General features: G+C 35.1%; 1 protein-coding gene across 1 annotated transcript in view; it reads left to right on the forward strand.

Annotated features, from left to right (window-relative positions):
- Positions 1-16,302, forward strand: part of LOC150019825 (cytoplasmic dynein 2 heavy chain 1-like) — a 287,287-nt gene that overhangs the window by 188,516 nt on the left and 82,469 nt on the right. The window contains exons 76-78 of the mRNA XM_090266701.1: positions 7,516-7,676; positions 10,871-10,996; positions 13,841-13,951. Coding sequence (XP_090122827.1) covers positions 7,516-7,676; positions 10,871-10,996; positions 13,841-13,951 — 398 coding nt within the window. The remainder of the gene's footprint in view (positions 1-7,515; positions 7,677-10,870; positions 10,997-13,840; positions 13,952-16,302) is intronic.

A 16,302-nucleotide genomic window follows, 5' to 3' on the forward strand; every position in this document is an offset into this window, starting at 1 on the left:
ATTAGCTGTCATCTGCTCTCCATCTATGAGTCTCTGTTTTGTTTGTTATTTGAGTTTGTTCATTATATTCCACATATGAGTGAAACATGGTGTTTGTCTTTCTCTGACTGGCTTATTTGGCTTATTTCACTTAGCATAATGTTCTCCAGGTCCATCTATACATTGCAAATAGTAAAATTTTCTTCTTTTTTATGGACACATAGTATACCATCGTGTAAATGTCCTATAGTTGTTTTACCCACTCTTCTACCAATAGACAATTGGGCTGCTTCATATCTTGGTGATTGTAAATACTGTAATGCTTCAGTGAGCTTAGGGGTGCTTATGTTCTTCCAAACTAGTGTTTTGGGTTCCTTCAGATATATTCCCAGAAGTGGGATTGCTGGGTTAAAAAGGCAGTTCCATTTTTAATTTTTTGAGGTATCTACATACTGCTTTCCACAGCGTCTGCACCAATCTTCATTCCCACCAACAGTGCAAAAGGATTCCCCTTTCTCTACATCCTCGCCAGCACTTGTCGTTTGTTGATTTGTTGATGATGGCCATTCTGACAGGTGTGAGATGATATCTCATTGTGGTTTTAATTTGCATTTCTCTGATATTAATGATGATGAGCATATTTTCATATGTCTATGGGCCCTATGTATGTCCTCTTTGGAGAAGTGTCTATTCAAGTCCTTTGCCCATTTTTTAATTGGGTTGTTTGGTTTTTCTTGATATCAAGTTTTTTAAGTTCTTTATAAATTTTGGATATTAACCCCTTATCAGATGTATCAGCTAATGTGTTCTCCCATTCTGTGGGTTGTCTTTTTATTTTGTTGATGATTTCCTTTATTGTGCAAAAGCTTTTTAGTTGGATGTAGTCCCATTTGTTTATTTTTTCTTTTGTTTCCCTAACCTGGGGAGATATATCAGGTAAAATATTGCTATGAGCAATGTCTGAGATTTTGCTGCCTTTGTTTTCTTCTAGGAATTTAATGGTTTCTGGTCTAACTTTTAAGTCTTTGATCCATTTTGAATTTATTCTTGTGTGTGGTATAAGAAAATGGTCTAGTTTTATTGTTCTGCATGTATCTGTCTAATTTTCTCAACACCATTTTTTGAATAAACTATCTTTAGCCCATTGTATGTGCTTGCTTCCTCTGTCGAATATTAATTGGCTATAAATGTGTGGGTTTATTTCTGGGCTCTCTATTCACTTCCATGATCTATGTGTCTGTTTTTATGCTAGTACTATGTTGTTTTCAGAGAAGGAAAACTCTGACTCCAAAAAACCTCCGCTGCCTTGCGGCATACCTCTTCAGGGGAAAGGCTAAGGGAGTAAACCCCGACAGAAAATCCGGAGCCGGAGTCCCTAAGGCGGTTTGACGTTGTAGTCAACACCGGCAACTCCTGCGGCGCACCTGAAGCCAAGCTGTATTGACTCCGTCTTTCCCTTGGACCCTTCAGCTGCGAAGAGAGGGGGGGTCTGCTGCATGGGCAACAGCAGACCCTCCATATCACCCTGCCCAGGCTCTGTAGCTTCAGCTTCACTGGAGAGGACACTCCAGCGTCATCGCAAGATGTCGATTCAACACGGGAGGAGACAGATACCGTGTCACTCCCGAGTCGGACTGCACAGCCATTCTCGGCGGTGCAGATAGACTCTTGAGAAGTTACACCATCGTCTCTCGAGACGGACGGCTGCCAACGAACGACTATGTTGTTTTGATTACTATGACCTGATGATAGAGCTTGATATTAGGTAGTGTGATTCCTTCAATTTTCTTCTTTCTCAGGATCACTGTTGATATTGGGGCCTTTTGTGGTTTTATATAAATTTTTGAAATAGTTGTTCTAGTTCTGTGATATGTCATTGGAATCTTGATAGGAATTGCATAGAATCTATAGATTGCATTTAATGATGTTAATTCTTCCCATCCATGAACAAAGTATGTGCTTCCACTTATTTGTATCTTTTTTAATTTTTTTTTCAGTGTCTTATAAGTTTCCAAGTACAGTTTTTTTACATACTTGGTAGGATTTATTCCTAAGTATTTTATTCTTTTTGAAACAATTGCAAATGAGATAGTTTTCTTAATTTCCCTTTTTTGTTAGTTCGTTACTGACATATACAAATGCAACTAATACCTGGATTTTAATTTTGTATCCTGCTACTTTGCTGAATTCAGTTAGCCATTCTAATAGTTTCTTGGTGAAATCTTTGGGGTCCTCTGTACCGTATCATGTCTTCCACAATTAAAGCAATTTTACTTCATCCTTTCCAATTTGGATGCCTTTTTTTTTCTTCTTGTCTGATAGCTGTGGCTAGAAATTCCTGTACTATGTTGAATAAGAGAGGTGAAGGTGGACATCCCTGTCTTGTTCCTGATCTGAAGGGGAACACTTGCAGTTTTTTGCCTGTTGAGTGTGATGCTGGCAGTGGGTTTGTCATATATGGCCTTTTTAATGTTTGGGTATGTTCCCTCTATTGCCACTTGGCTGAGAGTTTTTATACTAAATGGGTGTTGCTAAATATCAAATGCTTTTTGTGCATCTGTCGATATGGTTATGTGGTTTTTATCCTTCATTTGGTTTATGTGACTCACATTTATTGATTTGTAAATGTTGTAACAACCTTGCATTCAAGAGTAAATCTCACTTGATCATGGCATATGATCTTTTTGATGTATTGCTATATTCAGTTTGAGGATTTTAGCATCTATGTTCATCAGGGATGTTGGTCTATAATTTTCTTTCTTTGTAGTGTCTTAATTTGGTCTTGCAATTATGATGGTGCTGGCCTTATAAATGAGATTGAGGGCCTTCATTTTGAATTTTATGAAAGCGTTTGAGAAGGAGAGGTGTTAGTTCTTCTTGGAATGATTGGTAAAATTCACCTGTGAAATCATCCTGTCAGGGCTTTTGATTTGGGGGAGTTTTTTAAATTACTGCTTCAATTGCACAGTGTGTAAACTGTTTATTCAGATTCTCTGATTCTTCCTGATTGAGTTTTGGGAGAAAACATGTTTCTAGGAATTTATCTGTTTTGTACAGGTTACCCGTTTTGTTGGCATGTGTTCGTTCATAATATTTTCTTAACAATCCTTTGAATTTCTTTGCTGTCAGTTGATATTTCCCCCTTTTTCATTTTTTATTTTATTTACTTGGGTCCTGTCTCTTTTTTTCTTGATGAATCTGGTTAAAAGTCAGTCAATCTTGTTTATCTTTTCAAAGAACTCCCTCTTGGATTTATTGATCTATTGTTTCATTGTTTTTTAGACTCTCTTTCATTTATTTCTGCTCTGACCTTTATTATTTCCTTCCTTCTACTCACTTTGGGCTTTGCTTTTGTTTTCAGGTTCTTTTAAGTGTAAACTTAGATTATTTGAGTGTTTTCTTGTTTTTTTGAGAAAGGTCTGTAATGGTATACATATCCCTTGTAGGATTAGTTTCCCAGTGTCACAGATTTTGGATTGTTGTGTCCTCATTTTCACTTGTTTCAGTGTATCTTTGATTTCTTCCTTGATCTAGTTGTTGACTCATTCATTGTTTAATAACATGTTAGTGTTCATGTCTTTTTTTATTTTTCAGTGTTATTCTTATAATTGATTTCTAGTTTCATTGCATTGTGGTCAAAGAAGTAGCTTGATACAATTTCAATATTCTTAAATTTATTGAGACTTGTTTTGTTTCCTAATGTGGTCTATCCTAGAAAACTTTCCATGTGCACTTGAGAAGTATGTTTATTCTGCTGCTTTGGGGTGAAATTCTCTGAAAATATCAATTAAATTCATTTGATCCAGTGTGTCATTTAAGGCCGCTGTCTCCTTGTTGATTTTCTGTCTGGAAGATCTATCTATTGAAGTCAATGGTGTGTTAAAGTTCTTGACTATCACTGTTTCTGTTGACCTCTCATTTTATGTCCATCAAGATTTGCTTCACATATTTAGCTGCTCCTGTGTTGGGTGGGTAAATGTTACTAGGGTTATATCCTCTTGTAAGATTGTTCTTTTTATCATCATGTAGTGTCCTTCTTTGTATGTTACTGTAGCCTTCATTTTAAAGTCTATTTTGTCATATATAAGTACTGCTACCCCAGCTTTTATTTTCCTTTCCATTTGCATGAAATATCTTTTTCATTCCTTTACTTCTAGTCTGTGTTTATCTTTTGATTTGAGATATGTTTCTTGGAGGTAGCATATATATGGGTCTTGTTTCCTTATCCATTGAGCTACCCTATATCCTTGTTTGGAGAATTCGAGCCATTTACATTTAAGGTGATTATTGATAGATATGTATTTCATGCCATTTTATTGTAGGACTGTTTTCTTTTTTTTTTTTTTTTTTTTTTTCGCTCTCTTTCTCTCTTTCTTCCTCTTGTATGGGAAGCTACTTATTTCTCCTTCAATTTTAAATGATAGCATTGCTGATTAAAGGTCCTTGGTTGTAGGTCCTTGCTTTTCATGATCTTGAATATTTCATGCCACTCTCTTCTGGCCTGAAATGTTCTGTAGAAAAGTCAGATGACAGTCTTAATTGGTGCTCCCTTGTATGTAACTACTTGCTTTTCTCTTGCAACTTTTAGGATTTTCTCCTTGTCTTTAAGCCTATAATTTTAATTATGATGTGTCTTGGTGTAGGCCTCTTTGGGTCCAATTTCTTTGGGACTCTCTGAGTTTCCTGGACTCGTGTGTCTTTTTCCTTCACCAGATTAGGGAAGTTTTGAGTCATCATTTCTTCTAATAGGTTATCAGTCCCCTTGCTTGCTGTATTCTCCTTCTGGTATTCCCATAATGTGGATTTTGTTATGCTTCATGTTCCTTAATTTTTTAGTTTTTAAAATTCTCTTTTTGTTTTTGCTGTGCTGCCTGGGTATTTTTTTTTCTGCCTTGTCTCCAAATCACTGATTTTATCATCTGCTTCATCTAACCTACTGTTTATTTCTTCCAGTGTATTATTTATTTCACATATTGCACTCCTCATTTGTGACTGGCCTTTTTTTTTAATGGTTTCTTTGTTTTCTTTACATGCTGTTGAGAATCCTTATAACCATTACTCTAAACTCTGTGTTTATAAATCGCTTGCTTTCATTTCATCTAATTCTTCTGGAGAATTCTCTTGTTCTTTCATTTGAGGTCTGTTTCTTCGTATTCCTGTTTTGACTGCTTCTTTGTATTGGTTTCTATGTATTAGGTAGATCTGCAAAGACTGGTGTAGGCATTTGTTAGACCCTGCCTATGACTAGGCCTGGGCAACCTTTTTGGAGCTGTCAGCCATCCACAGCTTGTTGCTCCCTGTGCTGGGCCCCTGTGTGTACAGAAAGAACCATTCTGAGCACAAGGCAGGCTTTTTTCAGCACCTGGCCCTGGTGAGGGTGAGCTGAAGTCTCATAGAACTCCAGGAGATCTGCCTTAATTGTTAAACTAATCAGTAATAGGGCCTCAAGCTGTAATGAGCAGCCCATCTAAAGCACTACAAGGTGGGGCAGAATAATTCTTGTGTGTGGGGCTATTGCTTCCCCTCTGACTGATATTACTTGAAGAGGAATGCTGTTCTTGAGAAAGATGTCTCCTGTAGTATGGGGAATGAGTCCCCACAGGGATCCTGGTGACTGTTAAGTTCTCTCCCCAGAGCCTCCAACCCCAGACTCTCCTCAAATGTCTCTAGTCCACTCTGCCCTCCCTCTGCCATAGGAAGGGTAAGTGGTTGCAAACAAAATTATGTGGGTTGGTCCTTTAAGAGGCTCTTTGAGTCTCTAGCCATCTCTCCCTGGCAGACAAAAACCCTCTTGCTTTTCACAGCCATGTGTTATTTAGGTTCCTTTTCTAGTTCTAGTTCTGTAGGCTGGGGAGCCCAGCTTGGGGTTTAGATACTGCACTTCTCAGGGGTAACCCCCGGCCTCTGAAATATCCCTCCGGAACTTCAGCTGCTATAAGCCCAGCCAGCCTTTTCATATCTCCTTCCATTCCCTACCAGTGCAGTTGTGGCGAAGTGGTTTATTCAGTCTGTGCATTCTGCTAAGACTTCTCTCCACTTAGTGTTCAGTTGATTCAGGATGATTTCTCTACAACATAGTTGTAATTCCAGAGTGGTCCTGGCAGGTGGCTAGTGTAGCTTCCACTTAGTTTTGCCATCTTGGATCTTTTTTTTTGGCCATTTGTAGAGAATATTTTCCCACTTGGTTAATGTATATTCAGTTAGAAATTGATTGCTGTCTTTCTTTTATTGATGTTTGTCCTACAGATTTAGAGTTCTCTTTTCTTTTCAGTAAAGGAAGAGTAATTTTGTACACCTGATGTCTATTAGTCTTTTTGTTAGGGAGGATGAGCTGAATGAGGAAAAATGAATCTGTTATACTTATCACCTGTAATCGCTTGATATTAATGTTCTTCTTTTTTTATTACCAAGGTACCTGAAAAGTGTAGGAGTTATGTTCTTTTCTTTTTAAACTGCAAATTATTTCTTTTTTATTATTTCAGTAGTCTGAGTAAAGTAAGATATAATAAAAGTTTAAGTTGTTTAACTTATATTTAGTTCTTTATTGTTATTTTAAAAGAAATTATACATTTGACAGATGCATGGTCAGATTATAGTATCCAGTGATTAACAAGTAGTTCTACTTCATAATTCACAATGATAATTCACAATGCAATGAATATTTTGGGCCCTTTAACTTTGTTGACTAGTTTTGAATGATTCTCACTGCAGTTCTAATGCTATCATGAGTCGGAATTATTTGTCTTAATAAAACCAATGATTATATACAGACTCAGTTCACTTATAATGCAATGGAGATTTTATTGGAGTTTTCTGGGCAGAATGTCTAACACAGAAGTCCCAAGAAACATGAATGTGTTGCATAAGTTACCTTAAATGCTATGATATTTTTCATGATTGTTTTCTAGTCCAAAACTTTTCAGTAATTTGAAATATTATGTAAAATGAATTGAATATATATTGATTATCTGTGGAATTTTAACTAGAGAAGTAATAATTGAATTTATGGTTGGCCCTGGATATAAAATGGTGAACAAAACAGATATAATTTCTGCCCTCATGGAGTTTACAGTTTACATTTGTTAAATTAAGAAATGACATGGCAATCTGAAGTTAAATTTTTAAAGGCAGTTTTTATATTTGCATTTATGTTCCAAATAAAACACATGTTTTAGTCAATAATCATTTTATATGAAGATATCTTTATATTTTGACATATTCTTGTCACATTCTACATCTAACTAACAAACTGAGAGCTCATATTTCTGTCTCTGAACTAAGCATTCTTCTCATTCTGTATCATTTTTTCTCCTCTTAGTTCATGAACTTAAATAACTTTATCTTACACATAACAGTTAAATTGTTTACCAGATTATTATGGAAATCTGATTCCTCATATTCATGGGATTATACGTCACATAATTACTGTCTGTTTTATATGTATATATATATATATATATATATATATATAGTTTTAATAGATTTTCTCTGATTCATTTTACTTTTTATTTTTAATTTCTTTAATATATCTTTTAGGACTAAAAGAGTTGTCCCCACTCCCTCTAAATCTCAAACGTTTATACAGAGAGACGCTAGAAATTGAACCCATCTTGATAATTATTTCTCCGGGTGCTGATCCTTCTCAGGAGCTTCAAGAGCTTGCTAATGCTGAAAGAAGTGGAGAGTGTTATCACCAGGTCAGTACATAGTGCTCTTCCAGCCAAACCTGATCCTATTTTGAACCAGACATTCTTTGTTGTAGTAAACCAAATAATGTTTCCCAAGGGTGTCCATGTCCTGATCCTGAGAATCTGTGAATTTGTTACCCTTTTTGGTAATAAAAGCTTCGCATATATAATTAAGTTAATTTGGAGAGGTTATTCTGGATTAGCAGGGTGGACCCAATATAATCACAGGGATTCTTAGAGGAAGGAGGCAGAAGAGGTCAAATGAAGGAAGGAGATGTGATGGCGACAGCAGAGGTTAGAGAGATAGAAGATTTTGTGATGCTGGCTTTCAAGATAGAGAGAGGGGCCCTGAGCAAAGAAATCCAGGTGGTGCCCTGGCTTCTGTGGCTCAGTGGATTGAGCATCGGCCTGCAAGCCAAGTGTCGCTGGTTCGATTCCCAGTCAGGGCACATGACTAGGTTGCACGTCAGGTCCCCCGTTGGGGGTGTGAGTGAGAGGCAACCACACAGTGATGTTTCTCTCCCTCTCTTTCTCCTTTCCCCTTTCTCTAAAAATAAAATAAATAAACAAACAAACTAATTAATTAATTTTTTAAAAAAAGGAAATCCAGGTGGCTTGTTGGGCTGGAGAAGGCTAGGGAAGGAGTCTTTCCTCAAGCCTCCCGAAAGAACATGCCCGTTAGTGCCACTTTTCTTTTCAAACCAAGCACCTTGATTTTAGACAATGGGACTTCTGACCTCCAGAAGTCATAAGATAATAAATTCACCTAGTTTTAAGGCTCTTAATTATGATAATTTATTATAACAGTATTAGGAAACTAATATATTTGCTTACATTTTAAGAATAATTAAAAATTTTTACTTGGATGCTTTTACATAAATCAGCAATATTTACTTGCAAAAACAAATGAAAGAAATAAATTTAAAAAAATTTCTTTCTTGAAGTAAATTTGAAAGCTTTAATTTGTTTAGAGTACCTCTTTAATTCATTTTGCATGTGAGTTTTATTACTTACCTTCAGTTTTTAATAGGTGAATAAATAAACCTTTCTACTGGTAAAATAATAATGATTAAAAAAGTAAATGCTTCACAACAACCAAAAATGAAAAGTAAGATGTTTTCAGGAACATAAATAGAAGATAACAAAAAAGCAAAGAGTTAGGCTCAATTGTTCAGATTTTGTATAGCCTAACTTTAGGGAATTTCATTTAATTCTATTTATAGTGTAATAATACATTTATTAGAATAGTTTTCAATTATCAATAAAGTGTCTTGAGGAAGGGGAGCCCTTTCTCTTTTCCTTTTTTGTTCTCACTGAAGCTATATATTTACTGATTTTAGAGAAAAAGAAACTGGGAGGTTGAAAGGTGGGGGAGAGAGAATGTGCGAGAAAGAAAGAGGTGTGAGAAGCATCAATTGGTTGCCCTGACCAAGGATTAAACATGCAGCCTTTTGGGGTATGGGTTGATGCTCCACCCAACTGAGCCACAAGGCCAGGGCAGGGAAGCCTTTTTCTATAGGTAGTATCTGTTAGCAGTGATCTTGACAGAAAGATAAAACTATTTAAACTTGGGGAGTTTTAAGTATTCAACTTGCAAAATTGTTTAATGTAGTAAAACCTTTAAATATGGGCATATTTATACAACTGTTACTAAAATTTTTGTTGCTATGCTGAATATATATGCTAAGGATATTAATATATTAATGCAAAAACTAATTTTTTAATTTGAGAAACCGGTGTTCTTTTTTGCAGGGGGGAGGGGATAACCATTTTTCTGCTGTGTGTAAAAACGAGTTTTTTTTTTATGTTAGTATCTTCTTCTAAGATTCCATGGATCTTTAAGCTGTTTTCACACACTTGATGCCTTATGGAATATTTTGAGTTGTCTATTTTTACCTACCATTTCAGTTATGCAAAATATCCTCTTTTAAAATTCTGATTATGCTGTACATTCCTTCATTTTATTTTTTTAATTTTTAATTAATGACGAACTAATTTGTGTATTGAAACAATTCAGTCACTCTTTGTTTCATACATTTTCTTAGTCCCAGGTTAGACCTTAAAAATTTAGAAAATCCAATATGTAAATATTTATTATCTCTTTTATTTTATGCTTTAGCAAGCAATGTTTTAGACATTGTTCCCATTCTCAAAGACTTCATAGTCTAATTGAAAACAAAACCAGTACTTGTAAAAGTAAACTAAAAATGCAATGAAATAATATCTTGTGTTTGTAATGAGAAAAGAAATCACTGTTGTCTGAAGTAATCTATAACAGTACTTCTCAAAAATATTTTGACTATGTACCTAGTAAAAAAGTTAAGCCAGGGCTCCCAATATATGTGTGTGTATATATACATATACATAGACACACACACACAGATGTAGTCGTATTGATATACAAGTATTAAATGAATTGTCCTTAAAAATGCGGAGGGGTTTCAACTACATATGGCAAGTGGCATGTACCTCTTAGATTCTTGACTAAAACTTTTAAAGAATCTTAGACTTAAGTAGTCACCTAGTCCAAGCATTTAAATAATAGAGAAATCTTATCTACTGAATGTAGTATCTAGGGTCTTCCCATTTCTGCTTGAATACTTTTAATGCTTGGAAGTCTTCTGTTGCATAAAGTGGCCTGTTCTAGTACTGATGCACTACAGGGACTGGAAATATTGGACTAGAATTCCAGTGACATCCGAATTCTTATTCCCTCTCCCCCTTTATTTTCTCCCCTCCCCTTTTCTCTCTTTTCCCTACTTTCTCTGTCTGAGAAGCAATGGAGGAGCAGAAGGCTGAGTGTAGAGTCTTGAGGCTCACCAACATGTTAGGATTTGCTAGATGTTGAAGGGCCAGGGACTGAACGACACAGTTAAATAGTAACTTGAGAGCCAAATAATGGCGATGTTGGAGAAATTAAGAGAAGTAAACTAATTCAATGAGACTATAGTTATTAAAAAACATTTTTAAAGCACTATGTTTGAGAGGGGAAGAATTACAGAAAATAGTGGGATGAAGAACAAAAGGCTCCAATAATTTCTATACTGTTCTATAACTTGCAGGCATGTATGGATAATACATTTTAATAAATAGAAAAATACTGACTTTGATATTTCTTATTAAAAATTGAGAATCTTGATTACATGTTACAACATGTTAGCATATTTATGTTTTTAGTTTTGTTTTTTGTTTTTGTGTTGCAGGTTGCCATGGGTCAAGGTCAAGCTGATTTAGCAATTCAAATGTTAAAGGAATGTGCCCACAATGGAGACTGGCTCTGTTTGAAGAACTTACATCTTGTGGTATCTTGGCTGCCAGTTCTGGAAAAGGTAGATTTAGATAGATGTGGTACAAATAATATCAGATACATTCAATTCAGTAATCTTAAAGGGACAACAGTATTAAAACATGTCATGCATTATTTATGATGATATTTTTAAAAAATTAGTATTTGGGAAATAATTTCAAATCTGTTAAGTGTTTTCTTCTTAAATATGTACATTGTACAAACCAAAATGGATCTTTTCATAGAAACTCTATAAATCTTTTTTTAACAGATCAGCTATTTAATTAGGTTTTTTTGAAAGAAACTTAGGACTTCATTTTGTGAGGATAAAGCCCATTTGTGAGAGCAAACAAACAGCAGAGGTAGTCCTGGAGCTGAGGAAGCACTGTGATTTATGGCAGAAGTTAGAAGTCTACAGCTTTCTGATCTCTCTTGCGCTGCTCTGTAATCTTGTATTTCTCCTTCTCGGTGTCAAAGATCACCCCCTCCTGGTGTCTGGGCTTGCACACAAAACTCTGTTTTTTAAAGGCATTTAAGGAGAGCCAAGAAATTATTAATCATGATTGAAGGGACACTTAGAGATTTTTTCTTTCCAGAGGAAAAATTGGGAAGGGCCTTTAAGGTTGTAGCAGATCTGTCTCTAACATTACTTTCTCTTTATGCTCTTGTCTTGTGCCTGTATTGTGAGGAAAGACGCAGACAAGTCAAAGGGAACCGTAGCACAGGTACCCTAGTTGTTGACACAACTAGGATGTAAACTGAAGCAATTGTTTCATTTAACTCAGTGGCCCCGACATGAAAGTAACCTTAAGATGGAACACATTGCTGGGTAGGTTTTAAATGCAAACCTGGATTTAAGTCCAGTGTTTATTTAACAAAGATGACTGTGGCCTTGGGTAGTTAGTGGTGGATCTAAAGACAAAATATTCCTTGAAGGCTCTCTGTGATTGAGCTACTGTAGAAGGGGAAGGTTATCATGATTAACTTCAGCAAATACAAGTAGAGACATCGTGGTGGAGACGTTCATGCCTAGTACAAGGAATGAAGGTGTCCTTGAATATGCTAGAAGGACCTGGGTGAGGCAGTGCAGGGCAGTGGAGTTAGATGTTGAGGGGTTTAGGTTATTGAATACCCTGAGAACCATGCAGAGGAATTTGAATTTTTGTCCTTGGGCCTAGAGAGTCAGAGGAGGTCCTTAGCAGGGTAATTAGTAATTAATTTAATTGATCTGACAGAAGTATTATTTGGAATAGATTCAAACAGAATAGAGTTGTTGGAGGGAGGTTCTAGCCTAGTTGTGATGTGTTAAAATTTTGTGCAGTCCTAATAAGCTGGCCGCTACAGCACCTTACACAAAATAGATAATCAGTAAATCTTTGAGTTAATGACTGAGTGAATGAATTATGGCCTGTGATGATTCTTTACTTCTTATCAACAAAACATATAGATTTTGAAATGGGGTATATATGAATATTTAAATATTCATTATTATTACAATATTCTGTAAGAGTAACTAATGCACAAAAATATAAATTTTATATCTGAGTAATCATATTTTAACATATATAAAGAAGATCTGTGAATACTTGAATCTTGTTTCCTGTTTTAAACAGTATATTGATAGCTGTTAATTTATATAAAATGTAATTATAGTTATTACTTAATGAGAACATTTGAAGCATATAGGGTAGATTGTATTTAAAAGTTTTAAAATCAAACTTTATAGTTTAAAAATTTACATTGTAAAATCATTATAAGGTGTAGATATATTTTATAACTTAAGATTTTAAACAATCATGATGCTTCTTATGTTCAATTCTTTTGCCGTTTTTTGATAATCTTAACTCACAGTTCACATTAATAATGAATGTCTTAGTATTAGACATAGATTATATTTATTAAAATAATTTTTAGACTTCACTTTTGGAGCTATTAAGATTTTTTGGTTATCAACATTTCTTATTAATATTCTTTCATTTATTCTATAAACACTTGCTAAGTACAGAAAACAGCAAGAACTGTCCTGGGTCTTGGTTACATATAAAATTTGTACCTGTTTTCTAGGACCTTAGTTTAGAAGATACTAACTACCTTAGTAATATGTAGTATGATTGCTACTATAGGAGATAATTTACAAAATGTGATTAGTGATTAATTCTGTTTGGGATTGTGGTAGTGAAAAGTTGGAAAAGATATTCCCCTAAGATAGGATATTTAAATTACATTTTGACAAATGAATAAGAGTTTGTCAGGCTATAAAGAGAGTAACAGTTAGAAAGGATATGATGAGTAAAGACACAGAGGCATAAAAATTTGAATTAGTGTCTAAAGCATACAGCATGGATAGATAAATTTATATGGTAAAGTTTTTGTTTTATATCATATACAACAGGATACACTAGCAATTGTCAGTAAAGCAATTGATACCATTATGCTTTTGTGGAAGCATAAATTGAAGCAATGGGAACCAGAAGGTCTAAAGATGACTGTTAATTTTGCATAGCAATTATACCTATTCCTTATCTCGTACTTATTATGTATCAGGGAGTTTTAAGTGTTTTACAGAATACTATGTGGTGTAGGTACTATTATTATACTTGCTCAGTGATAGAGTGATAGTGTAAGTCATGGAACCCAAGGTTACATAGCAAATACATGCAGAATTGGGAATTCAAGCCTATTGGCCAGGCTCCAGGTCAAGCTATTACATATTACACTAAGCTAATAATAGAGAAGATGTATATTTAAAGTTAATATAATCAACACCTTATGGGATATATCAGAAAGTCACAAATATTTTAGTAAGAAAATTTTCTTAGTAATAGTATATTTATAAAATGGAAATTTGTGTGTGTAATTAGATTTTTATTGTTGTTTTATAAACAAGGAGTTGAATACTCTTCAGCCTAAAGATACCTTTCGTCTTTGGCTCACTGCAGAAGTTCATCCCAACTTTACTCCTATTTTATTACAATCAAGTCTGAAAATAACATATGAGGTAAGAAGGTTTAAAACTTGAAACACTGGTTATGTATGTTCAGTAATCTCTACATGTCTTCCACAGCTCTGTAAACAACCATTTATCATTCAAAACTTTACGTTTTGATGAGGTTAATATATGTAAATAATAGCATGAGATGGTATTTATAAATATACATTTAATTTTTCTTTCCAATTATATATATATATTTTTTTTTCATAATAAAAAACACATTACATGAAATTTACCATTTTAACCATTTTTAAGTGTATGGTAATGTTAACTATATGTACCTTATTGTGCATATCTATAGCAATTTCTTATCTTGCAAAACTGAGGCTGTATCCATGAAAAGCGACCTGCCATTTCCTCTCTCTTCACCCCTGGCCACCACCATTCTACTTTCTGTTTCTATGACTTTTCCCACATAAGATATCTTATCTAAGTGGATTCATTATGTTTTTTGTGACTCGCTTATTTTATGTGGCATTATGTCCTCAAGGTTTGTCCATGGGTAGCATATGACAGGATTTCCTTCTTTTTTTCTTTTCATTTTAATTTTTTAAATTTATTTTTATTGTATTTCCCCCCTTACCGTTATCCCCTTTATACCATATTCCACCTCCACCCACCCCCTTTCCCCGCAGTCACCACACTGTTTTTGTAAGGATGAATGATACCCCACTGTGTGTATTTTGTATGCTTTATCCATTCTTTAGTCCCCACACAGTTAGGTCTTCTGCCTTTTTGGTATTGTGTATAATGTTGCAGTGAACATGTGTGGGCAAATAACGCTTCAGGATCCTGTTTTCAGTTTTTTTGGATATATACCCAAAAGTGGGATTGTGGGATCGTAGGGTAATTCTAATTTTAATTGTTTGAGGAACGTCCATACTGTTTCCATTGCAGTGCACCATCTTACCTTACTACCAACAGTGCACATTGTCTGTATCCTTGACAACACTTATTTTCTGTGTGTGTGTGTTTTAATAGCAGCCATTCTAACAGTGTGAGGTGATATCTCACTATGGTTTTCATTTGCATTTCCTTGATATTAGTGATGTTGAACATCTGTTTATATGCTTGTTGGCCATTTGTATATTTTCTTTGGGGAAGTGTCTGATTCAAAGTCATTTGCCCATTTTTAATAGGAATATTTTTGTTGTAGAGTTGTAGGAGTTCCTTACAGGTTGGGGCAAAAGTAGGTTTAGAGTTGTTCGTATGAAAAATAATACAATAATTAATAAATAATAATACAAGGATAAACTCTGTTTTGAATACTCATAACTGTAAACCTGCTTTTTCCTCACCCTGTATATTCTGGAGTTGAGAGTTAAGTTACAGGGGTTCCTTATCAGATATATAGTTTACTATTATTTTCTCCCATTCTAAGGTTTGCTATTTCACTGTGTTTCCTTTGATGCATAGATATTTTAAAGTTTGATGTTATGTCATTTTTTTTTAAAAGATTTTATTTGTTTATTTTTAGAAAGAAGGGAAGGTGGGGGAGAAAGGGAGAGAAACATCAATGTGTGGCTGCCTCTCACATGCCCCCAACTGGGGACCTGGTCCACAACCCAGGCATGTGCCCTAACTGGGAATTGAACCCGCAACCTTTTGGTTCATAGGTCGGTACTCAATCCACTGAGTCACACCAGCCAGGGCTGTTTTTGTTTTTATTGCCTGTGCTTTTTATGCCATATCCAAAAAATCATTGCAAAATCAGTTTCATGAAGCTGTTCTCCTATGTTTTCTTCTAGGAGTTTTTAAGTTTCAGATCTTAAACGTTTATATTTTTCATCCATTTTGAGTTATTTTTGTATATGGTATAAGGTAAGGGTTTAACTTTATTCTTTTGTACCTGGATATCCAGTTTTTTGTTTTTTTTTATGTGTTTTATTGATTAAAATATTACATTTGTGCCAATTTCCCTTCCCTCTGCTCCCCTCCACCCGGTGGCCCCCCTCCCTCCAGTTGTCCCCCCCTTTTAGATTATGTCCATTAGTTGTGCATACAGTTCCTCCCAACCTCTCTCCGTCTATTCCATTCCCTCCTACCATGATCCCCAATTCCTATATCATCTCCCTCCCTCTCCCCACTCCCCCTCCCTGTTGACCTCCCCCCAATATGCTTCCCGTACCCACAGTTCCTTTTCCACTCTCGTTGCCTGTTTAGTTTGCCTTTGTTTCATCTCCCTAGCTTCTGTTTTTTAAACCAGTCCCTTTAACATCTCATATAACAGTGGTTTGGATCTAATGAACTCTTTCAGTTTTATTTTGTCCTGGAAACACTTTCTCTGTCCTTCTATTCTGAATGACAATTTCGCTGGATAGAGTATTCGTGGTTGTAGGTTTTGGATTTTCATTACT

Source organism: Furipterus horrens, unplaced genomic scaffold, assembly GCF_987537825.1.
Source record: "Furipterus horrens unplaced genomic scaffold, mFurHor1.1.pri manual_scaffold_2, whole genome shotgun sequence".
Lineage (NCBI taxonomy): Eukaryota > Metazoa > Chordata > Mammalia > Chiroptera > Furipteridae > Furipterus > Furipterus horrens.